Source organism: Ammospiza caudacuta, chromosome 12, assembly GCF_027887145.1.
Source record: "Ammospiza caudacuta isolate bAmmCau1 chromosome 12, bAmmCau1.pri, whole genome shotgun sequence".
Taxonomy (NCBI): Eukaryota; Metazoa; Chordata; class Aves; order Passeriformes; family Passerellidae; genus Ammospiza; species Ammospiza caudacuta.
The window spans coordinates 15,278,114-15,303,868 of record NC_080604.1 but is presented as its reverse complement, the minus strand read 5'-3'; the positions used below and the strand labels follow the sequence as shown (position 1 = coordinate 15,303,868).

At 38.9% G+C, this 25,755-nt stretch overlaps 1 protein-coding gene across 3 annotated transcripts; it reads right to left on the bottom strand.

Annotated features, from left to right (window-relative positions):
• Positions 1 to 1,474: 1,474 nt before the first annotated feature.
• CEP15 (centrosomal protein 15) lies at positions 1,475 to 11,330 on the bottom strand. 3 transcript variants are annotated; one of them, XM_058813089.1, is made up of 5 exons: positions 11,240 to 11,330; positions 9,784 to 9,864; positions 8,963 to 9,086; positions 4,250 to 4,324; positions 1,475 to 1,747 (listed from the first exon to the last, which is right to left on the bottom strand). In XM_058813089.1, the coding sequence occupies exons 2-5, from the start codon at positions 9,834 to 9,836 to the stop codon at positions 1,604 to 1,606; spliced, it is 396 nt and encodes a 131-aa protein (XP_058669072.1). In that variant the 5' UTR covers positions 9,837 to 9,864; positions 11,240 to 11,330; the 3' UTR covers positions 1,475 to 1,603. The 3 variants fall into 3 exon arrangements, with proteins under 3 accessions (XP_058669072.1, XP_058669073.1, XP_058669075.1); XM_058813090.1 differs by lacking the exon at positions 11,240 to 11,330 and adding an exon at positions 10,811 to 11,018; XM_058813092.1 differs by lacking the exon at positions 11,240 to 11,330 and adding an exon at positions 10,880 to 11,002.
• Between the last annotated feature and the right edge of the window lie 14,425 nt (positions 11,331 to 25,755).

The window sequence follows — 25,755 nt, the reverse complement described above, 5'->3', positions numbered from 1 at the left end:
GCCTAATTTGATATTTTTGTAGTTATATAACAGTTCTAATATTTTGTGACATTTTGTATTGTGACACTATAGATGAAATTGTCATCGGACTGACACCCTTTACTGTTTATTCCTTAATTACAACTGTTAACAACACTGCAGAGAAGCGTGCTAATCTGCCATCACATATTATGAAAACAACGTTATTGTTACAAACACCAACACCCACTCAACAGGATAATTCTAAGATGGCAGTTTCTGTAAAAAGTTATCAGTTTAATGGACACTTCAATAGAAAAAGTTTAAAATGAACTCCTAATCTTCCTGTGGAAAATACACAATTTAATATTGCACCTAAAGTTTTGATTTTATTGTGTCAGTGATTCTTCATGCTGCATAGGGATATAATGTTTTTTGAATGGTGGAGTTTCTCTCTATGTAGTATGAAGATGCATAGCTCAGATAACTAGCAGACTAGTAATATTTGCAATCATTACATTTTCATATCCTCACACACTGGCAGAGGTACTTTTTTTCCCTACTACTTCCAGGTTGGGGGTGGAATGACGTTGTTGCAAGAGATTAAATTTTAACAGTATATTGACTGTTAATCTGTCCAGGTTCTTAACAATAAAAGAAATTAATATTTTATCAGCTTCTTTTGCTTAGGAAAGAAATATTTTTGCAGGCCATGTCACACACCAGAAAGGATCTTCCACTGAACTGACATTTCTAAAAGTTGTGTACCACTGAATTTTTCACAATAACTGAAAATGAAAATATTACACCTTCAACTTCTACGAGATATAAAAGTCAACTTCTAGGAGTTGCAGATGTAATACTTTCATTTTCGGTCATTGAAAAGCTTCCCAGACTCGTGGAAAGCCACTGCCAGTGACCTTTCAGTTTGCTTCTTCAAACTTTCCATACCTCAGAAAGTTCTCACTTGTAGATTTTATCAGCAGAAAGAAAACAGAATTAAGAGCAGCCTAGAAGTAGCACAAAGCCCTAGAGATTCGTTTGCCCACCCGTTAGACAACAAATACAATGCAGGCAGAAGGAGGTTGGGAAAAGCTGCCTGGAGTGAGGGGTATGAGTGATGAAAGTGGCAATGACAAAAAAAAAAACAAGGAAAAACCAGATGCAGAAATTCAAGTTTCTTCCTGCACAGGTTCCTGGTGCTAAACTCTGATGCACAGTCTGCCTTTTTGCTAACAGTAAATTCTTCCTTTCTGACTCATCCACGCAGAATGCATGCAGCACAGATGACTGAAGTGAAGAAAGATAATGCAAGAATCTGTCTTTACTTATAGCACTTATATGTAGAAGCAGAGAATTAAAAATAACATAAAACTCTTCTCACACTGAAAACCCAATTGCCTTGGTGGAAATCTGTACACAAATGTTTCTCATTCTTGATACTAAAAGCCCATTTGAGGATTGCTTCTCTAGTACAGAATAAAAATAAGGAATCGTACACAATGCAACAATGGAATTAAATAATCCTATGTAATTTTAATTTAAATTATTTACATTTCAGTTTAATGGCATGATATTCTGTTGATATCTGGATGATCTTCTCTGCTTAAGTGATAAATTACAAAACAAAATGAAACTAAAATGTTTATTTTTGTGAATCTTCTTCAGGGTAGTTTATGCTCTGCTTTGTAGCTTTCATTTTCTTAAAGCCAATAGGAACTTCTGCTCTTCCTAAAAGAAACTCTTCCCATTTGGGGAGAGATTCTTTTATTGATGCCCAATAGAGAGTCTGAGAAAGATATAAGAAAAAAATAAACTTAATTTCAAAATCTGTGTCAGCCAGTTTAAAACAATATAGAAATGCAATGCATTATTAAATCTTACTTTAAGAGTAATGCAATTCAGAAAAGAACAACGTACTTAACATATGAAATTTTTAATCTCTTGTATGATATAAAATATCAGCTTGGAAATATTTCATTCTGCAGGACAAACTGTGAAGTGACTGAATATGCCCTCTTGTGGTAAGCAACACATCAGTTTAGACCTTAGAGTACCTTTAATAAACTATTTTCCATGATTATATACTTTTCCAAAAGCAGTTTTTATATTTAAGTAGGTATGTTACTGGAATTTCATTTTGCAGAGGAAAAAAAGTTAGAAATGAAGGCTGCCCCTTTACCAATGTAAATTGATCATTCTAGAAAAGTTTACAATACTATACAGAACTATAATTCAAAATATTTGAGTAAAATTTTAGACTTGATAATTCACTGATGGAGTAATCATATCCAGTATTTGGATCAAAAATTAAAGTAATAATAAAAAGGTGGTGCATATTTAGTGAGTGGTCTAGGACAATCACTGTGGATCATCTCACCTTTCCTCTTGCTTTACACTGTGCCTCTGAGTAATAAATTTAATATATTCTTTATCTGTGTTATTACTCATTCATCATTTTTGTGTTGGTAGGATTTTCAGGAATATTTTAAGTGCCAGGTATAATTTTTTTCCCCACAAAATAACGTGCTCTAAGAACTGTGCTAAGATAGCCCTTTAATCCATCCACATATGTATTTATTGCCATTGATGTCCATTCAGAAAAATGTAATTTTGCAGTATAAAACAGTTATAATACATATGTAGTGAGCCTTTTTTTCTTTACTTAAGTGTATAATGAAGGAGAAGTGCAGCATAAAACTGATGATCTCCCTGCACAGTATTGGATTCCTGGCTAATCATTTTGATCCTTACATGTAACTCAGATATAACTATGGCTCTTGCAGGTTTACAAAAATATTTTCTTCAACAGATTTACTCAAAGAATCTTTTTTGACAAGCATATGTGCTGTCACACAAAACTACTCCGACTCAGCAAGCTGGGGATCCATTATAGCCATAACTTTCAGAGTATATTAATACAGACATATATATGGCTGAGTGAAATATGCTCAGAAGTGTTTTGGAACAAAGCACGCACAAGAATTTTGCACCATGAAAGAAAGTTTTCTTTTCCCACTATTTATAGCACTCTTCTCTAGAAGCATAAAAAAAAAAAAAAAGCTGAAATAGGATCTTCTCCTTCAAATAGTAACTCTGCTCCCTCCAAAATTTCACCACTGCTGCAGAGTGCAGGCATTCTGCAGCCACGAGCAATCGCTCTGCAGCCTCCAGTGTGTGCTGACTTCAGTGGAGGAGCAGCTCCACACCCACCATGGACTAACTGACCCAAACACCTCAGAGGAGCTCCAAAGTCACTGAAGAGTCTAAAACTCCTTCTGAACACAGCCAAGACAGGTTTAATGTTTAATATTAGTAGGTTGGCATCTTCCTTAGCATCATTCAAAACGTACAAGTATTCAGGAAAGGATGTACCCTTTTGCCTAAAAATGTCTAAAAATAATAAAAAAGCCACGGAAGGGGCATGGCCAGCGTGCACCCTGTCACAGCCACAGCAGGCTATTTACAAAATGCAATGACAGATGAAAACTTTGAACAAGAAGTGATGCCTCTCCTTTAAGTAATAGCCTAAGCATGCCAACACTTGCCCAGCAGGTGTGAAGCTGAGGTACAATCCACCTCTCTTCAGAGCTGACAGTGCTGGAACCTGGCCCTGAGCCCTGCTCTGGCAGAGCCCCGGCACCCAAACCAGCACGGGACACTCTGCTCCTGTGCCTCTGGGAACCAAGCCACCCCACAGCACAAACACCAACCAAGGGGCAAGAAACAGATGGGAATCTGCTCAAATTTTTATCTGAAGTAATGCTTTAGGGACTGCAGGTTGAGAAAGAAAGAAAAAAAAAAGAACCGAGTGTTCCTGCTGCAGTACTTTTCACAAGCTTCCATACAACTCTAAAATAATTGATAGGAAATTTTCCCTGTTCATGCTGATAGAAACTGCTGACCCTGAAATGTAAAGATGACAATCTGTGGTAAACTGAGAATGGGGTGACCATATAACACAAACTAAATAGCTCTGACATAGTACACACAGTAATATTCTAACATTCACAGTATTGATTTTTTATATTTGAGTTCATTTTTGAATAGAAGTTTGTATAGACCTGAAAGCTGCTAAATATTTCCACCAGAATGCTCCAGAATCTAGGGACCTTGTCCCAGAATTTAGGTTCAGCTTGCTACAACAGTACACAGGCCTTTGGCTATACCAGTCACTGGATTTTAAAATCAATTATTTTCACTTTAAGAACATGCTTCAGGGGGAAAAAAAGCAAAATATTTGGTAAACAGCAAATGGAAACAAATGAAAAGACAGAGTTCTAGGACTTACTTCTAACTTAACAGTATCAGGATGTGGAAGTAAATATGTTCTTTCTTGCAGCCTTTTTTCTGCTGCTTCTATATCCTAAAACACAAGCAAAGTACATTTTAAAAACAAGCACTGGGAATTTTAAAAAAACCCACACACATAAAGACAATTAAATTAACTAAATAAACCCATTACAGCTAAACAGCATTCAAAAATTAACAGTGAAGTTCAAATATTTGTTTAGTCACTCTGAAATACAACTTGCACTACTTAGACTAACACCCTACAGCTGCTACATGTGTTTGCTGCACCTTTTTCACACAAGAGTACACTTCACAACCAAGTAAGGCTTTTGCTGTAAACATTGCTATTCTCTCTGGACACCAGGGTAAATTAGTTAAATTCTGTTGTATAAAACTTAAGGAAATAGAGGGGAACAGAACATCTTTCTCTGTGCTGCATAAGACTGAAGTATGTATTCTAGCTACTGTAACTGTAAAGTAACTAGGCAAATTATGTGCAAGATCTTTACTTCTCAAGACAAAGATGACTTGCTAATATGCATGCATAACATGTGCACATAAATGTAGAGCTGCAGCAAGCTGTTCACCAGACAAGCTTGGATGACAATGCACCTCACATAGTTTTCTTACCAAAAAAAAAAAAAAAAATCAGTATTTGGGTTTCTGCTTGTCCAGTAGATGTGTGCTGGATTCACAGAGGCCCAAATAAATCTTATAAAAAAGAAGCAACCAAAAAAATCAACAGCAACAAACAAATCAAAGCATGCTCCCAAACTAACCACCCTCCCCCTTTAAAGTTCTGACCTGTTCTTGTGGGCTTAGTTCCATACCCAAACATTGAAGAGATTGAGTGGTGGGCAGATGAAGAGAGACAGAAAGGGACGTGGGAGTGGGGTGTGAAGAAGCCAAAGCTGAACAGAGTGGAGGGGGAAAGAAAGTATAGCAGATGGCAGAGTTGGGAGCAGAGAGCGGGTGTGAAGAGTACAACAGAAAAACTAAATGAGAGAGGAAATTCCCCAAAGGGACTTCCCAAATATTCACCACCACTGCTGCTGAAAAGAAGAGTGAGATTCTGGAGGAGCATATCCACAAGAGAGACCAAACATGATTACTCGGATTGAATAATAGCCAGTGTGAACACATCAATAAGTAAACACTGCCCAACTCAAGTTTAGTTCAGTAGAGTATGATTAATAAAAGCAAAAACCCAGCCTTGTTCAAGTTTAACTTAGTGACACACACAGTCAGATTGTTCAATTTAGTGTTCATCTTATTTTATTTCATTAATTCCTTTTACAATATTCTCTTGTACATAATTACAAACCTAATTCTAATAAAATTGTTCCTCCCTTTTCTACAGCAAAATCCATACTGTGATGTCTGAGAAAGAGTAAACTAATTCAGATTTATCCAAATTCTCAGAAGCAGCAAATGGCTGCCCCTTCTCAGGTAAGAAGAGACTAATGGAATAAACATATAGAGGGAACAGGAAAAAGGACATAGGCCATTTGAAATCCTGATGTCAAGATAACAGAGGCCAACACAGATTTAAGTGACTTAAGCACAGAATTTCTCTGTTGCACATACTTAGAACACACACACACAAACAGCACCAAATGAAGCTCGTGTCAGAATGGCTCAGGCCAAGTCTGGAGAAGTTATCCCATAACAAACCAGACTGAAAAAGGATCATTCAGTAATGTTCACCTCATATTCTTCCACTGGATTTTCCTCCTTTCTGATTCCTTCTTCCTAATTACTGCAGGAATTTTAACAGGGAGGAAGAAGAATATCAATCATTATTTCTTTATAGACTCAGCCAAGGAACTGGAATGTTTATGGTGATAGGAAATGAAAGTCTTTCAGGCAAGAAAGGAGACAGCAGTTGTGCATATATGTTTAGTAGAGAAGGTCACTTTGGCATAGCCTAGATATTGGATGTGTCTTTTCATTGCTCACTCCAGTTTGTGTTGTGCACTCTATTGTCATTCAGAATACTGATTTAATGACAGACAGTGAAAGAAATTTTTGCTGGAAGGTGTAGTATGCTTTAGAAAATAACTGGAACTACTGAAAGATTAGATGGCACTTCTTGTGTGTCTATACAACTGGTAAGCTTTATAGGAAAAATAAATCCCTGTCATCAATATAAAAATAAATACATCAGCAGTATAAACTTCTTTGGAAAAAAACCAGCTAATCTAATATGTCACTGTACTGAAAAAAAGAGAGCATCTTACAGTGCTTCCCCTAAAACCACAAGGACTGGAACAAAAACAATTCAAGACCTTTCCCCAGAGGTAAAATGGAATGCATGACACATACATTGCTTTTAGGGGACCAAATTCAGCTGTCACTTATATTGATATCAGTCTGGCACAATCACACTTAAATAATTCTGGAATTGCATGCCTGGGAAGGAAAGCAAATTTGTTCTAAATTACCTTTCCAGTACTAATTACTATATAGCATACTCTTTCTTTTCTATTTCATATTACAAGCTGTTGCACAGTAATACATATTTCTAAACACAAGAAATATCACTGAGAAACAAATGTCATAAATTAGATTACAAATACTAGTCTAATTTCTGCTTTTATTACGACAACATTATATAAGCACCAAATGATACAGATTTCCCTAATCTGCAGTCTCCCTCTAAAGACATTGAGGAAAATACTCTGATAATTATGCTAAAATGCTGAACAAATGCTTATAATGTCAAAATTTCAATTAAAAAAAAAAGGTTAGTTCCTTGCTTCCTACTGATTAGAATTTAAATTAATTTTGAAATCTTTCCTGTGCATAAATTCCAACTAGCACAGAGAAAGAAAAATGGCTTTTGCTATGATCTATTACTGAAAACAACTGATTTTGCTTACACGCAGAAAACCAGAAATGCAAATAAAAAAATAACACTTCGTCATGTCCATGTATTTTTGAGTAGGCCAAATCAACAACTCTCCACATGGTAACTGTGAAATGTACAGTGCCTGGTATCAGGAACAATATTCTGAATCTGGCACATTAATCAGTCTTGTTTTCAAGCTTCTCATATATTATGCTGCATAGATTTTTTTTTCCTGTTTTCTTCTGTTATCAAAAAGCATCTGCAGGAGTGCACGCTTGTTAAAACTAGGATAAAATTAATAGATTTAAATTGATTTATGCTATTTTATCCTGCAACAGAATTTGTTTTGATACATATGTTTTTGCTTTTTTTCTGTACAAACACCAACATTTTTGACACTTGAAAGGAACAATTTTGAGGATGTGACAGAAGATAGCAAATATCTGTTTAACTGCAGAAATATTTACACTCTGTATATGTCTGAGCTATTGTTACCATTTCCACTACAATATAGCTTTTAGGATGGAGAAATATATTCTGCATTTATTGTGCTTGTCTGTATATGTAAACTGAGAATGCATTCATAAACACAAATAATTTATAAAACCCTATATTTACAAAGTAAAAAACTGACCTAAAATGCCTATGGAAAATAGGAATCATAATGGCTGAAATTACTAAATGAACGGAGCAGGAGCCAGGGAAAAAATAACCAAACCATCCATTTATCCTCAGCCTCTCAGTGATGCACCTACACTTGGTATACCAAATTAAGGGGAGCTTGATTGTCCCTGTCCAGAGTGTACCAGCTCACCAGCCCAAGCTGAAAAATCTTCTTTGTCACAGAATAGTTAGGAAAGCATTCCTGCCTAACTGTTCTTCTTGTCTTCCCCTCCCTAAATAAACATCTCTTTTAAATACACACTCTAGTGCAATAGAATTATACCCACCCAAAATGTGAACATTTTAAATATGAACCAGGCTCTGCATGAAAAAAAAAAAAAAAAACCAAAGAAATTCTGGTGACACAAATGAATCTTGTAATTTTCTAGAGTAAAACTTACTTTTTCAATAAACACAACACATACACTATAGACCCTTAATAAGTAGGAGCTTAAAGAAAAGGCACAGGAGGTTCAGTTTTCTGCTGCCTCCTGGAAAAGCAACACATATTTTTCAAATGCATCATGTCAGTGGTCAAGTGCATCTCTTCAAACTCAGATGCCTGAACTAGGGGTTTCAGAGAAGTCTTTCAGTATTTCAGTCAAACTTAGACCTTTTTAATTACCTAGGAAACAAATTTTACCTGAATATTACAACAGGTATGAACATTATTAGTGGTGTCACCCCTATGAAGTCTGCTTTTCACACTTGCAAGTAAAATGCTTGAAGTCACTCTACACCTCTTTAGAGAAAAAATATTAAACTGAGAACCTCTTCCACAACTTAACCACAGCAGGAGAACAGTTCCTACCCCTGCAGCCTGGTCAGCCCATTTCCAAACATCCCTGCAGTGCAGAGGGGCTGTGAGTCCTGACAGACCCTAAGTTCTCTCAGGCAGACATGGACTAGCATGTGTTACATCACTACATGTGCCCAAAAAAAATAAAAATACATAGTAGCAGCTGCCACCACGAGGCTTTGGTAAGAAGGGCACGGGAAATAGGTAGTGATGCCATCAGATAATAAGGACTTGTCATTTAATACTTTTTGGTCAAGTTCCAGAAGAGGGAACCATATAGAAGGGAATTCAAATGACAACTATAGAGCACACACTTCTCTTTTTTTTTTTTTTCTTAATTATCTAAGCTACATAACTGTGACATTTTGATACGGTTCCTGGTAGTTGCAGAAACTTACATTTAAAAGTGCTGCATTCCTTTTATGAGCTGCATCAGCTGCTTGAGTTTGCCATGTCTTTTTAGTCTTTTTGTCTCTTAGATAAGTCTCCATCTGCTGTAGCAGCTCTGATCTCTGAGACAGTCTACAAAGGAAAACATTTTGCTAAGTGGGTAGAACATTTTGCTCAGGAGCTAGAAAATAACCTTTTTACCTTACCCAGTTTTCTCCAAACTATGGGGCTAATTAAGCCGGCTGCAGGGTGGGTGTGCTGGGGGAGGGAAAAGGTACAGGCAGGCATCACCTGCTGTGCTGCTACAAAGCTGTAACATTGCAACCAGCAGTCCTCAGATGCTGAGGTGCTCACAAACACTGAATCTCCCTCAAGAAGGAAAGACAGGGTGGGTTGGGGTGACTTGATCAGTACGAGTTGTTACAAGAAAAGCAAATCTTCCTGAATCACTACTGTATGTGCCTCACAATTTGAGTTTACAGGGCAACAGAAAGCAACTCTATAATTGAGGCATTGAGTGAGAGAATCCAATTACCTTCCCCAAATAGGAATTTAACAGTGACAGGTTGACAATGGAGATCTTAAACCAGTACCACCATTGGAAGTCAAAAACCTCATCAACCCAAATACCCTAAACGGCAGGCAAGGATGCTAATAATTCCCATGGTTCCTGAAGGAAGAGTGCCACCTCCTGGAACTCCAGCCCCTTGCTGCAGCACCACTGTGCTGTGCAGGGCTCAGATTATGGGGCACCGAGGGTCGTGGGCAGGGAGGGAGAAAATCACAAGAACCAACACGAACTGCTGTGGGGCAGAGCACAACTACTCACATCTCCTCATGTCTTCTAGCAAGGTGAACCTCCCGAGCCAAACAGGATGACATCCTCAGTTGTTTGCTCCAGTTTTGTACTCTGTAAAAGGAAAGCCAAGCAAAATTAAAATTTTCTAAAGTTGTACATTAACGTACACTTTCCAGTATTAAACAATTGTGGTTAAAAAGCTGCACACATTATACATGTCAGCTATCTACACAAAACCTGCCACAAGGCATTGCTACAATTTGCTCGGAATACTACTAATAATTCACACTACTAATGTTCACAATATGTTTTAGAAAAAATGCCACTGTATTCCAATAATTTATGAAAAACATTTTTTTTTTCAGTTTCAGATTCAGCACTGAGTTTTCTCAAGTTTCAGATGCTTACAAGCACACACACACTTTGTGCTTACATAAATGACTATTACTGTTTACATGATGATTTCTGGCTTTTGTCACGTTACACTGAACACAGTTATAGTTGGAAACTACTTCTCACAGATACAGGGACCTGTTCACAGGAAACTACATTTAAATTGTTTAGAACTTAATGTTTGGCTTTTTTCTGAGCTATTAAGATCAACTGCCCAGTGATGCAAATAAAGATCCTATAGCACTTTTTAGAAGATTGAAAATGTTTTGGCTATTTTTTTCCACCTCAGAGGTGACTGCGTTTTTACTTTAAGTAAAATTAAATAACTTGTCACGTGTTGATAATGTCAAAGGGTGGCAGAACTAAAAAAGGTCATCAAGATGACATTAGTTAAGGCTTTCTGACTATCATGTGTCACACGTAATTCTGAAACCACTGATTTACATCACTGGCCTCTGCTGACGCTGGCGTGCATCTTCTAGGAATGTATGTTTTACCACACTGTGAGAACACCTCAGTCCGCCCGGCCTGTCGCTAATGTTTAACCCCGTTTAACAGGGAGCACACCCATTCAGTGCTCCTTCCTTCAGCAGGGACACTTCATGCTCTTTGTGACACACCTTTACGGGGGACAGAGGAAGCCGGAGCATCCCGCCGCCCGTACCTGCTGTCCCTAAGGGCGCCTATGGCTGACAACAGGAGCGATAAACCAGCACCATCGTGAGTGACAGACCGGCGCCAGCCTGAGCATCCTCCGCCGCCGCACCGTGGGGCGGTCGCTGCCCTGGCCTGAGGCAGCCCGGGATGAACCTCCGAGGGCAGTCCCCGGATCTCAGCAGCCCCAGGGAAGCTCCTGGGGCCGAGAGCGGCACCCCCGCCTCAGGACCCGCGGCCCCTCCGCCTCAGGCCGCGGCCCCAGCGGGGCGGGAGCGCCACGGCCGCAGCGGGGCCGCGCACCGCCTGCGCCCTACCACTGGGAAAGGGTGGGGGGGAGGATGGATTTACGATTTCTTTGAAAGGTACCATCCCGTATGATTACAGGACAGTAAGTCAGGAAATAAAAATAAAACACCAAATACACTAGCTAGTTTACCTTTAGCCTCGCCGGCTTCGAAAAGCAAAGCAACCAACCGCAATGGTCTCCGGGACGTCTTAAAACCCCCCGCCCTCGCTGCCATGGAGACGGCCGGAAAGGTGGAGCCTTCGGTGGGCGGGATCAGGCGGGGGCGGGAACGGATTCCGCCCCTGGGATTGGAGGAGCGAGAGGGCGCGGGGCCAATCACAGGCCGGGGCGGGAGCGCGGGGAGAGGCGCCTGGGGGCGCGGGTGCCGCGTGCCCGCGCTGCCCCTGACGGAGCTCGCTCCCCCTCACAGGGCTCGCGTCCCGGAGGCCCAGGGGCTCCTGCCGGGATTTGCGTTTAAAACAAGCGTTCCTCCCTCTGTGCAAGGCACAGATTTCCATGTCCGAGCCGGGGCAGTGCCCGGCAGCTCTAGCCCGCTTCTCCACATGGTTTCCAAACCTTCTGATGTGATCCTGCCCGTGTGTCAGACCGGAGTTCCTTCCCGGGCTGGAGGGCTGCTGAACCGCGTCTAGTCCTTTAAACGCAAACTTAGGTCAAAATATACATCAAATAAAAAAACGCAATCTACCTTTTTTGCTTTCTGTAAATGTTTTGTCCTTCACAGAAAACACAAACAAAAATATTCCAAGCTAGATAAAGCTGAAAAATAATCTTTTATCCATTTCATTTGTGCCCAATAGATTTATGCACGTGTGCAGTTGTAGATTTCTAAAAGCTGCTCTGAAAGTTCTTGTCTTGCCTAAATGATTTCCATATTCTAAGCATTCTCTCATCCTAGTTTAAGACACCTCATCACAAGCCTTTCTTAATGCTGATGAGAAGCTGTTTCTTGTGGTTTTTCATATCTTTATATTTTCTACTTTTTCCGTTTTATATTTCTGCAACAAATTCACATTAATTCACTTCATGACATAAGTAGAAGTTCTTTAATGTACTTGTCAACTTACCCTTGCTTGTAGCAGTCAGGATAAATAGTACTTAAAAAGGTATTTTAATTTCTTTTTATCATTGTGATTTAAAGACAAGACTTTCCAATAAATGTCACAGAGGCATAGGAGTCAGTTCTTATTTCTAATGGTGCCAAAAGCTAATTGTAATGGTCACACTAACTGTAGCAGAAAGCCCAAGTATTTTTCCATATTTTATTTTGAGCTACACCAGCTCTCTGTAATGGCTGTGATCTTTCTTTGTAGCATTTAATGAATTTCAGGAAGAAAAGAGACAAACTGAAGTTTGGTTTACATAGGCCATTAGAGATGCCATTTGGGACGAGCATGCCAAGAGCATTTTAGTGAAGTTACAGATACTATCAATTGTTCAGTATTGTGGAAACAGAGACAGGATGGGAGACATAATTTCCTAATGGCTAATTTCTTATGTGACAATGTGACTCAGCTATAAATTTATTTTAACCTAGATTGGTTCTGAAGTTGTCAAGAATATAAGCTTTAAACTTTAAGCTGTAAAAATCTGAAAAACTAGATGCCTGCCAGTGGGACCCTGAGATCTGTATTTACTGTCCATACAGATTAAGGATTTAATGTTAGTGCTGAAATGGGAACATTGTGACCCTTGCGGTTTTTTAACCCTGCAACTTAATTTTGCTCTGGAAGCTTTGAGGGTTTTCAGAGTGAAATTGGTGGATTGGGACACTAGATGGCACTTAAATACAGCTAACAGAGATTTTTGTCTCTTTCAGCGCACAAAAACAGTCTAACACATCCTGTTCTAACATGCAGTTAATTATATCCTCAAAATGATGTCTTGGATTGATATTACTAAACAAACATATAAAAATGTAATTACAGACAACTGAAATAAATACTGTGGGCTTATAATTGCAAGATATGTTTTTTGCTTGTAATATGCTACACACCTGTGCATAGTTTATATAGATAGTATTTTATTTTGTCATTTTTACTAACATTTAGGATGGCACAATTTAGTTTTGTGTGCATTTATTTACTACTACCAATTTTTGCCATATGTCAGTTTTATAAAAGGAAATGTTTTTATATATTGGGATTGCAAGGCACCAGTATTTCAAAGGGAAAACTGTTAGAAAGGAGTTTTCTTATATGAAACTACTTAAAAACTTTCTTAAAGAAATGCACATATTTTATTTTTTTTTTCTTTGCTTTCCACTTCTTCCTTCCCTTACCTTTTGAAGGTACACCTCTGTTGGTACAGTAGCTGAATATCCACTTTGAGGTCTATCTAAATATTTGTTGGGTGATATCATTGGTAAAATGCAGCAGGGCTATGGGACAGTGTGAGAGCTGTGAAATCCCATCAGAGAGCAGCCTGTGGCCATCACCTTGGCTTGTGGCAGTTCTGCATCAGCTGCAGAGGCTCTCAGCAGCATTTCCATCAACTGCACAAGCCCTGGGCAGAGCTGCTTTAAGTTATACAAGCTAAAAGGCAAAGGCATGCAAGGAAATGCCTCCCAGAGCAGGAGTGAGCTAATAAAGTATTGAACTTAGGAGGGTAAAAAACAGGCTTCTAATTCCTCTTTCACATTCCAATTTTCAGAGACTAGCTCTCAACCTTTCTGTTGTCAGGTCCCCTACCCTTCCCTGTCCTGTGTTACAAATTGTTGTCTTCTTTGTAGCTGTGATATTAGAGCTAAGATGAAGCTCATAAATTGTAGGACAACTCAACAAAACATTCCTGTATTTGGGTTTTGGGATTTTTGGTAGCTAAAGGTGTGTATTTTTGTGGGAAACACTGGTGCACCCGTGGAAGTGTTGCTGAAAAAAAAATTCTAACACATGCTTAGACAAACGAATGTAATCTGTGTGTTCTTGTTGGAATTGCCCTCAGACATCAGGAGATCTGTTTCAGGTGAGCCAGAACCCAAACAGCAGACCAGGATGGGCTCAGCAACCATCAGCTGGTGCAAAAATAGTCCAAACTTGAGACAGCTGGGCCAAGTTCCGAAGAAGAGTTTGAAGACCTGTGTGAGGAGGAAGAACCAAGAGCTGCGTGTGTGAGGGTGCAGAAGTGGTGGAACTCCAGCTGCTTTTGTGCCTGTCAAAATGTGGTATAAAACTGTGCACCAGGCCAGGTTCTGTCCAGTGTCAAAGAAAGAAATACTGTTCTTGATAAAAAGATGTTAACAAGACAATATTTTCTTCATGCTGCAAGCAGGGATATAAAACTGCTAAATAAAACCACTCTAAGAAAAATCAGTATTCAACTGCATTTTTTTTTTCTTATTTCTTTTTTCTTTTGAGGAAAGTTCTTTTAAGGTTCTGTAAATATAATCTAGACTAGACAATTCTTCAGACAGTTTGCTGATACACCCACTCAGTCTTGTCAAGGGCATACATGCCCCAACAGGTGCTCTCCATCAGTGGTGTCTATGGTACAGCTGCTTCTTTTTGAAGAGCTCATGAAAATAGTTTGGCCCTTAAGTAATAACATTAAGCCTTCTCTTAAAAAAAAAAAAAAAGTACAGGTCTCCACTGACTTTAACAGATGTACAGGTAGTTGAATGCTTTACAAGCAATTATAATAGCTATTTACAATAATTAACTTGAATCTAATTGCTTCTCAGCATGTTAAGATAGTAAATTAAAACTTTATTTCAAACAACTCCTGTTGTCTGTTTTCACTAAACTGCACAAAGAAAATACAATAAAAAAAATTCTTGGACAAGCACCATTCTCTGTTCCTGTTTGTGGTACTTTGAATGGTACTTTGAATGGCTTAGCTCTGATATTTCAGCCAACACTTCTCTTACCTGTGTAGGCTGGATATTTCTTCCCCAGCGTGGAGGGCAAGCTCCTCCTGAGAGCATAAGGGGTGCATGTGAACAAGAGGCACAGAAATGCACTTTTTGCCTCATAAAGTCATGTCAGATGGTTTATACAAGGGAAGGCTGATTTTCCCTGGTTCCCTTCCTAATCAGTCAGAGAGCTCAGCTCTCCTTGACCACAGTGTAGACCCAAGGCTGAGCATTTGGGGCTGCTCTGAAGGAGCAGAAATATAATTCTTTACAGATGTAGGGAGCTTTGAGAAGCTGCTTTCCTCAGACTGGTGCCTGTAATTATGTACCTGATCAGTGTCTGACCATCTGCTTCCAAACCATTCCCAGCTTATGTCTTTCACACCCTAGTGGAGGTTCACTGGAGCTCCTCAGGACTGACTCTGCCTGCTGCACAGACAGAAAGTCTGTCAGCTTTGGCATGCTTTGAGATTCCTGTTTGAAACCACAGCAAGTTTACTGAGGAGTAGGTCAGTGCCTGCTAATTTCATGTGAATTCAGGCACATGCAGGTATAGCTGGTTATTTAAACACTCTTCCAACTGCATTCACACGATGCTTCAAACAAACTGGACTGTTCAGCTTTGTGCTCTGGGATGATGATGGACACCAGTTTCAGGCCACTTGCATTGTGTGTACAAGTCACCCTATAACTTTTACCCTAAGTAATGCTATTGCCATCTGGTCATACATTAAAATTGTCTTATTCTGTAATGATGATACATCTGCAGCAGCAAAAGTACTTTGAATTTTAATACGTGCATTTATACAACTGTCAAGATACCTGATATTAATAGCTTGACTTTTACTGTAAGCAGAGGTAGAAGAAATAACACCACCTTCACAGATCTGGCACAGTTTCCTTATGAACTGAATTCTCAGCCCATTGTTTCTGGATTTTGCCATACAAACCTAAGCAGTAGTGTTCTATTTTTAAATTTCTATTTAGATTTTGAGCGCTTTTATTATGAATTTCTTTAGTTCCAGAGAGAAATTAGGGAGGCAACAGTGCTTCTTTTGCTGCCTAACACCAACATATACTGACAATAAAAATAACTGAACTTGTGCAGGAAGCCAGTTTCTAATAAACCCTTTTACTGGGTTGTTGTTATGAAGCTTGAGCTTTTCATTTTTTACAAAAAAGCTCCACTTTTTAAAGAAAGGTCAGTCAATCTTTTTAGAAAGATTTAATAAATGACTTTTCCCACCTTACAGAATTTAGTCTTTTGTTGAATTGTTTCTGTTCCTATTAAAGCCTCACAAAAATGTACCTTCCATTATATTTCTTCTAATAGGTTTCTCAGCCTTATAACTATAATAAATTTGTCAGTCTAGGTTCGCTGAACACTGGAGTTGAAAATTCTACCACAACAGATTAGAAATATAACCATTTCTAAAACCTTTCAAGAAGTTTTACCCTTTCTTTCAACACATTTTATGTACTCAGCAATTCAATGAATATAACCTTTCAGAGTCATTCTTTAAAGTCTCTTTCTTGGTGATAGCACAGTTGAGCCATTTGATCAGTCAGTCAGAAAACCTGAGTTCTGTTCCCATCTCTGCCAGAGTGGATTCAAGTCTGAACCAACTTGCTGAAAGCCAACGTTTTCTTGAGTAGTTCATTCAGAGGAAATTACCAACTTGACCCACACAGCACCTATTTTTAGAGCAGCTGAGTGCTTAGACCTGCAATTTCCATAATTTTGAGCAGTACCCTTAGCCTTGCTAAAATGGTTAAAAAAAAAGTCTAATAGCATTTTGTTTGGTAACCAGAGATGAAAAGCCTCAGAAGAAGCTTTTATAGCAGATTTTAAAATATATTATTTTTTTTTTTTCCTAATCTCTTTTCTCTATTTTGTTTCTATGAAATGTGGTTGTTGGTTGTGGTTTTCCTTTTTCTTTTTTGGAGAGAAGTCACATTTCTTACAAACACAAAATACTGGTTTGATAAACAATTCTTTCCAGGAAATGTCTTAAAGTATTAAAGAATGTAACAAAACCTTTAGAATATTAACAACCATCCTAAAAGCAGAGAAGCAAGGATCATGATAAAGAAAAGCAAACAGAATCTATGTAGTTCAAGCCTCGTGTTATAAAAAGAATCAACTTTGCTTTATAACACTGTGTGAAGTATAAATGTCAATGTTTCATATTTCCTTTGTGTGAATGAATTGGAAGAAGAAGACAGACAAGAGTTATCCAAGTCATATAAAAGCATAATTCATGAATACTTCCAAGGGACACAAATAATCTGCACTAACCCCAAATTACAGGTTATGTTCTATCTGTCAATTTAATCCCTTCCCCTCAGGTTTACCCATAATCAGGAAATGGAGGAAAAGGTGGATTGTCTCACCCCTCTTTACTTTTGAGAGAATTGTTCAGCTGAGCATCTTGCAAACCTGTTATGGGTCATTCTGCTTCTTTGACCAGCTGTGATGGATCTGGTGTGTTCCTGGTCACCTGAATTCAAGATAAATGAAGAAGGGTAGAAGAAGCTTTCAGGGTGATCAAGAGAGTGAAGCAAACTTGTTTTGTGAGAAAAGATTAAAATATTTGCCTTATTTATCAAAACAGAAGGAGGAAGAGTATCGGATTTCTACTAACAATAGAATGATAATATTAATCTTGGTGGAAAAGAGATTTTAAAACAAAATTATAGTGCTATGAGAAGAACAAATGGGTGTAATCCATTTGTGTCCCTGCCCATGGCCAGAAGAGTGGAACTAGATGATCTTTGAGGTCCCTTCCAATGTAAATCCCTCTATGATTCTGTAATGAATAAACCTTCTATGGAACAGAGAAGTCTTAGGGGAGTGCTTGAGCATCTGACAGGTGAACTTCTAGACTGAATAGAGAGGGAGGGAGAATGGGGTCATTTTATCACAGACCTTCACCCATCTGTGACTGGGAGCCTGAGTCATGGCTTTCTGGTGACCTTTGGAGGGAAGCCTGACTTGCAGAGCCTTTCCCATGGGAAGTTTTTCATAGCAGACCTGTTCAGCTGAGCTGTGCTGGTGAAATACCAGAATCCCACCACAGGTGTCGGTATTGCTATCAGCTGCTGGTCTTCATTGAGGGAAAACTTGGAAACTAAAGCTCCGAGTCACCTGCTGCTCTGTGCCTCTGGCTATGGATAATATTGCAGAGGGAAAACCTGTAAAAAACACACAATGCACAACTTGTGCAGCCAGCTTGGCTCTGCCTGCCAAGTAGACTGTGTTTGTGACACATTTGTGCTGTGTAGGGGTGCAGGGCATTGCTGCTCCATTCAGGCATTGGGAGGATGTTTTGAGCACAGCATCTCTGTTGTGAAAATCTTCCAGTATGTGTAGGCTTCCTAATGTAACCTTCTATTTGCTGTGATCTCACTATGAGCTTTACATTACAAAGTCCTACATGACATTATTTGTGGTTGGCTGTTTGTCTGAACTTATTTCGTAGCCTAAGGCACAGAAAGGCAGGTGAATTCAAATTTTAGCTTTCAAGTTGGTTTTCAAATGCTGCAGTTTAAAATATTTAAATAACAGCAAGTTCTAACAGCATTGTCAGATTTTCTTGCACAGTTGACTGTCTTTGGCGTTAATGAACCAGACTCTATTTATGATAAGAGTTATGGACAGCACTGTGGAGTCCAGGCTTTGAATAGCTGGGTAAAAATGTCAGTGCTGCCATTGATGTGAAAAGGGTCAGTGGTTGCTTTTCTGTCATTTATGGTTCAGCTTTGCAATAATGTAGTACTTTCTCTGGAAAGATGAAGCAGTAAAGATATAAAAGATATACATTCCAAGGAATGAGAAAATTACTTTCCTTAGGGAGTACCATTTATTTTCTTCATTAAACCTTATCAAAGAATGATATCAGTTGATGGTTGATGGTTTAATTTCTGAAAATGGGAGTGATGGGCAAAAGCTGTAGAGTTAGAAAAGTTTATATCAGTTTATTAAAGGGGATGCTTTTCTATTTAAATGTGGCCTATGTGTTTATATGTAATGCATGCACACATCTCTATTTCCAGTGATTTTTGAAGCTGACCAATTGCAGCCAAATTTAACACCAAGTGAAATAGTTTACTAGTCCCAAAGACATCAAAGTTCTAAAAGTTTTTTTGAAGATAGATGGCTATTTAGAGAAAAATAAAAGTAGTAAGGAGAGCTTAAAATTGATAAGATGTCAGAGAGTTCATGTAGGCTTTTTTCCTACCAACCCAAGTATATAGAAAGCCAGGCTCCTTAGTTCTGTTGTTCATAGAGCTGCATTTCTACTTAGTATTTCTCTGTATTTAAAGTAAGTGGAATGAAACCAGTTCATATAAGCAATCAAACTATCTGTTGCTAAAATATGACTGGTGTATTAATCAAGCCATTACTGAGATGCTCTAAATTTCCTCTCTGGAAATGTCTCTCTGTAATTGGGTAATCTCTCAAAATAATTTGTGATACCTTTTTACACATTGTGCCAACTGGAATAATCAAATAGGGATGATTAAAATTATGCTTTCCCAGTTATATTTGGAAAACATAGTGTGTAAGTTTTATATACTTTGAATTGTCTTAGACTTGTTACAGACTCTGAGGAGGGACTATTGTTTCTGCACTAAAAGACATGTAGGCAGGTGTAGAAATGGTTATTAATGTCTATTCATGTGTGAGAAAATGTGAGTGTTACTTGTAGGAGAGATCATGAAAGCACTGGGGTCCATGGCTAAATCCCACAAAGTATGGAGGTACATCACCACAGGATAATATCTGCCAGTAAAGGATAATTTCCAATTAATTGCTTGTGTTTAGAATGGAGTGGAAAGGAAATACATATCTAAGGAAAAAGGGAATTTTTCTTTTCCCTTATAGTTTTTTTTTTCTTTTTGTTGTCTCATTTCATATGCTTGCAGGACTATAAGGAAATACAGCTCTGGCAAGGCTGGAAAGTTATGATTACATGTCTTCCTTCTCATCTACCTGGTCTAGCCTATGTTTAGGTTTCATTCACTTTAGATTTCATTCATTGCTCATGGAGAAGAAACTGGACTAATTTTAGAAAATGACTCAGCATGATATGGGGGTGAGGAGGAAGAGAGACAGTGAAAGTTCTCACAGCCTACAAGACTGAGATTTATTATAAATGTGGCTTGGGCAAATTGTTTACTTTCAGTAAGATTTTTAAAAGGCAGATAGATTACTGGCTACTTTATGGGCTGAAATATATGCAGAAAATCAGATTAATCTGGGTGGAAACACTAAGTTAGAAATGGCATCATTCATTGTGAATGATAAGAATGTTCTGCAAAGGCAGAACATTCTTACATTCTCAATGCTTACATTATGGAAAAACAAGGCAACATCATCAGAGTTCTTTAGAAAGAACCATCATTTGGTGTCAGGGTGCAGGATTGTGGTTTGTTTGCCACTACACCAGTGGTGCTCCATACAGATTTTCCCAACATAACAGAGGCTGAAAAATCACTATTACTGAGAGTAGAGGAAAATTCAGACTGTTTTTAAGAAGGGACAATAGAGGATACTCAGGGAAGGTGACAAGGAGCAGCAGACATCAATTCTTACCAGGCTTTGGCAGTCTGTAGACAGGCACATCCTGAACCAGGGATTCTATCCACATCTTTGTGTTTACTTCTCAGTTTAAACTCCTTCATGGCAATGTCTGAGGATAAGGTAAAGAGTACCATACATAAATAAAGACCCAACCTGTCTCTTTATTATTCATCCCCACGCTCCTGCTGTGGATGCACATGGGTCCACAGCTAAGGTCCCAGGATGCTACTACAGAATAATTACTATTCATCATGAATATCTTTGTCAGAAGATAGGTTTGCCTAAAATTGCTCAGAAAAATATTCAGTAATGTTGGAAGCCAAGAAATGCAGTGATAAGGTGACAGAAAATTCTTGGCTCTGCTGAAGTCAAAATGAACTTTGCCCATGGCTTTGTAAAGCCCAGATTTCTGCCTTGAGAGTCTGCCCAGACAGCTGCTCTTCCTGGATGTCCTGAGAGTGTCCCTTGCCCTAAGGCTCTCCAAGGAAAGGTGTGCTGTCATGTGTTCAGAGCAATGGATTTTAACAAGCATGTGTGCCCTGTGGATGACTGTACTACTCTTTCCAGCTTAGCTATTCATTCTCACAAAGTCAGATCCTGCAGCTGAGCACTTGTGGCTGTCAGTGTTCTCATGCCACTTTGAGAGGGAGGAATGGCAGAAAACATTCAAGTGCAGAGGATTTTGTAAAAAACAGAGGTTGACTTGCTATTTAGATAGCACTGGAAAGGGACTGTTGTGAAAAATTAAAGACTTGAACATACACCACTTTTTTTTCTCTAAGCTTTTCCCTCTTCTGTACACACAAATCAGGAAAAGAACCACTCCCTGTCCTTTGGGAATTTCTTCATCCATTTTACAGCAAGTGCTTCTGCTTGTAGGTTTAGTACTTTGTGCTGTGACCACCTTAGTGAAATAAATCTATGGAGAGCACGGCCCAGAAGGGAAGCACAGTTTAGTGCACTGGTGAGGCTGTGTCAGACATTAGGTCTCTTGTGCCAGGAAGATTGAAGGCAACAGCCCAGGGATGGGCATTGCTGTGGCCTCATTGCTGCACTCAGACCCTGTGTAGAGCTCTGCTCACCCTGAGGGTTGTTAGTGAACAATCCTCAGCTGGTCCTGTTCCCAAACCTGTCTGCACCAACACAATGGCAAGAGCTCAGCTCCTGCTACAGGCATCATTTGCTGTGTGGGAAAATGCAGCCCACAGATTATTGATAACCATGCCCTAGGAAGAAGTGGAGCTCTCCCGCATATCAAGAATACAATAAAATTCAATAGGAATGTATAATAAAGCCAGGATTAGCTGCACAGAAAAACTTTTTAGTACCTGAGTCCTGTGTGGTTTTGCTCTAATCTGTTGCAGTTGATACTGCAGCCTTATAATGAGGTTAGTTTATAAATTATTAATGGTAATATGAACATCTAGCAGATAAGGATAACATGGGTTACAAGCTCATCAGCAGATAATGGTCTATAGCAGTAATAATCAACCTGCTGAACTCTGCTATCACCTGTAACATTTGAGACCTATTTGTGAAAATATCTATTAATTCCTATTAAATATAAAAGGAAGTTTAATACAAAACATGGCCATAATGGGTATAGGTACAATATGAGATCCCTTTTTCAATACTTTTTTGTCTTCAAGCACTTGCTTATGATCAGCAAGATCTTTCTGTAAGTAGGAAATGTGTGCACTAGAACTCACCTGTGAGGAGAGGGAGATGTATTTCTCCTCTTAATGGGAAGCTCAGGTGTTGAGCTGGGCAGAGGCAATGATGGTTTCAGGGAGAAATGAAAGCATGGCACAGCTGTGGAAGCCAGCTGAGTGCCGTGATGTCCTCTGAAGTCACCCCTGGCAGCAGCTATTCCATGTCAATCCAGAGGCAGGTACAGAGCTGTTCTCAGGGGAACAATGTCCTCCTGTGCCTGCCTGGTCACTGAGTACCTCATGCCCACCTTGGATCTCATGCTCATGTGGGTGTCTGAAAAAGACTTTAAAGTTTGTGTTCTTAACACAAATGTCATAATTGCAGGAAGGCTGAAATTCCACTCTCCTGAATCTCGTTACTTTCTAAAATGCCTCAAGTTTGTGACTCAAAATAGTACTTTTGGGCTATAGTGTGAGCTGTAGTAATTGTAATGAACATGTTGTGGAACCAATCCTGCTTTATACAGGGTCAAAAGAATTTTTTAAATTCCAGTAAGTAGTTAAGAGTGAAAATAAAAGATCTGGGCATCCTTTATTTGGAGGTCTGCTGCCATTCAGGTCAGGCAGACTGTGATGTCCCAGTGCTGCAGAGGTGCCACCCTAGAGGGGATGTGGATTTAGTGACACAATTTTCCAAATCCAGTGTGGAAGATCTGACTACAGAAACATAGATATAAATGTATTCCTCTTCTATGAGAAGCTGATACAAATACACTTCCTGCTCTTTTCCTTGGCTGGGACAGACCCTTAGGTTTGTGAATGCATCCATCCTATCTGGGATAATTGTAGGTCTTTCTCCATATTGCTTTGCAAAACTACCTTGTGTCCTTCTCAGGAAACTGAAGTCAACAAAACAATGGATAATTATTGAAAGAATTGGCTTAGTATCTGATATTTTAGCAGTTGATAAAATTAAAGAGGGAAATCCCCAAAACCACAAAACCCAGAACAAACCCATTCCCCAAACAATAACCTTGTCAGTCATTAAGTGGGAATAACATACACCAATAAGATTATGATGCCTGCAAATGCACCATATTAAAATAAAATTAGTTTAAAAGGCAGGCACAATATCATCATCAGGTAGCTTTCTTGCAGGGTGGAAAATAGCTTTAATAACTTCATTGTTGGAACTAATATAAAAATATAAAAGCTCTCCTCCCCCCAGTACAGCAGTGATTGTGTTAAAAGGAAGACCTCTGGGTCTTGAAGGCTCTTTTGGTGTTCCCAGCCTATGAAAAATGAGAGATGTGGCCCACACCTGGAAATCAGCAATGCAGAGTGTTGAAATCTCATTTAGAGGTGGGTGTACTTCAGAGTACAGAACCAAATGGGAAAATTCATTATATGGAAAGTTAATGCATCATGCTGCCTAGGAAGGATACTAAGAGGTGGCAGAGGAAAATCAATAAAAATTGAAGTGCAGGCAAAAAGTGGAGAAGGAGCTCCAAAAGGCAAGGAATCCAAAGTTAGTATTACCTTTTTGGACATGTTTTTTGGACTTACTTAGAAGGAAATGACATAATAGGACTTTACTCTCTATTTTGGGTAGGGACAACTGTATAGTCTGAGGAAGAAAAGAGGGTGAGACATGATTTAAGCAGAAAATTTGGGCAGGGGTAGCTGTGTGCTCAGAAAACACCAATCCTGCTCAGGGCTGTACATTGCTGGGGCTGTCATTAAATACCTTCATTATTAATTATTATTCATTATAATTAAATAAGGTATTATTCATTATCATTAAATACCACCCAGAGTGGTGGGTTCTCAGCCATTTGTGACAGAAAGCTCAAGGTCTGACCTGGCTCAGAGTCTGTGGGGATGCAGCTGCCCCAAAACAATTCTGTGAACAAACTGGACACTACCAGGAAGGCATTGGACTGGGCCAGCATTTTGTGCCATGTGTTTCTGACTTTGTGGCCATTTGCAAAATTTGCTTTATCATTTTGTTTTTTTACCCAGCTACATGCAGTAACCGGGGTATAAAACCAGAAAGAAATAAAGGCATAAAAAATGGGGCTATACTAGTATTCCATATTTAAGAACTTTGGTGTAATTTGAGCAATTTTATATAATTTATATTAAATTACCATGTTCTTTTTTGCTTGTCATTTTGGAGCTTGTTCTATTTATTTTTGTCTTATCTTTTATGTGACAGAATTCCAGCTTAATGTCTTTTTCTGGCAGTTACATACCTTATCTTTGTTGTGGATACAAGCACAACAAGGTATTTCAGAAACTATTGAGGCTGATGAATCAAAGACCAGCCATTGATCTTCTCTGGGGACTGGAAGGTGCTGAGCTCTGGCTGATCAGGCACCCATGGAGAAACTGGAGGAGAATTTTGACAAATAGAGAAAACTGTTGTGACAGGGCTCTGCTCATCTAGATTAGCCTGAGTCAGTTATTATTATTCCAAGTGCATGCTGCTAGGGGGTCAATAGTGCAATCCTACAGTCCATATAGGATCTATAGCCTGAGAGTAAACAAGCCACCTGCCCCCTTTTTATTTCAGAAAACAAAATAAACAGAGGAGGAAGAAAAAGGTGCAAAGATTTACTAATGGGCAATTTCACAGGCTGCAATCAATTTACAGGTCACTGGGAGACTTTCAGGCAAAGGCATAACATATGTCTAAGAGGCTCAAAGAAGGAAGCTATCTAGAAAATTGGATTTAAGTTATAAGGAAGCTTATTTAAAGCACTAAAATTCAGAAGGCAGAGCCTTTCATAACCTAAGGTACTGAACCTTTAAGAGTTTTTATGATTTCACCCCAGACCAATAAAAGTGTTTTTCAGCTTGAAGTCTAATATTAAGCAGCACTAAGGACTTTCCTTGCTACTTGCAAAGTGTGATAACCTTTCTATACTTAGATAAATAAAGTGTCACCTTTTATTCTGTGTCACCATTTTTATACAGCTACATATATTACAGCCACAAGCCAACAGCCTCTTTTGGTCACAGTCACACTGTATTAAGATTCATCATGAAATGATACTTAATTTAAATGAAATTAAATTATATTTTACATTAAAATGTTTATATGATGATTAGACTCAGAGTTTGTCCAACAGCTCTACACTGAGCCAATGCCATTGAAGGTAATGATTTGAACCTGTTAGGAGAATGAAGCATTGTGGTGCTGATGGTCCCATCAGGCTGCAAGTAATGAAGGCCTCAATTAAGTGATTTTTTTTCTATGGTTTTCTGTTCTTCTTGATTGTGTGCTGATGAAACACAATAAGCACCTTGTTACAGAAAAATACTCATTTATGTAGTGCACACAGGACGCCTCCATTCCATCCCTCTTGTGCACCCCATAGCAAACAAACAGAAAAAAACAGTCAGGCTTTCCTTAAGAGATCACAATTTCCCTCCCATGCTCTGGCTGAGAGAAGCATAAAGATCTCATTTTATCCTGAAATCAAGCTCATCTGCTCTCCCTTTGCTTTTCCTTCTCAGCAAGGAGCTGGAAGGGATCACAGCCTTCCCTCTCATG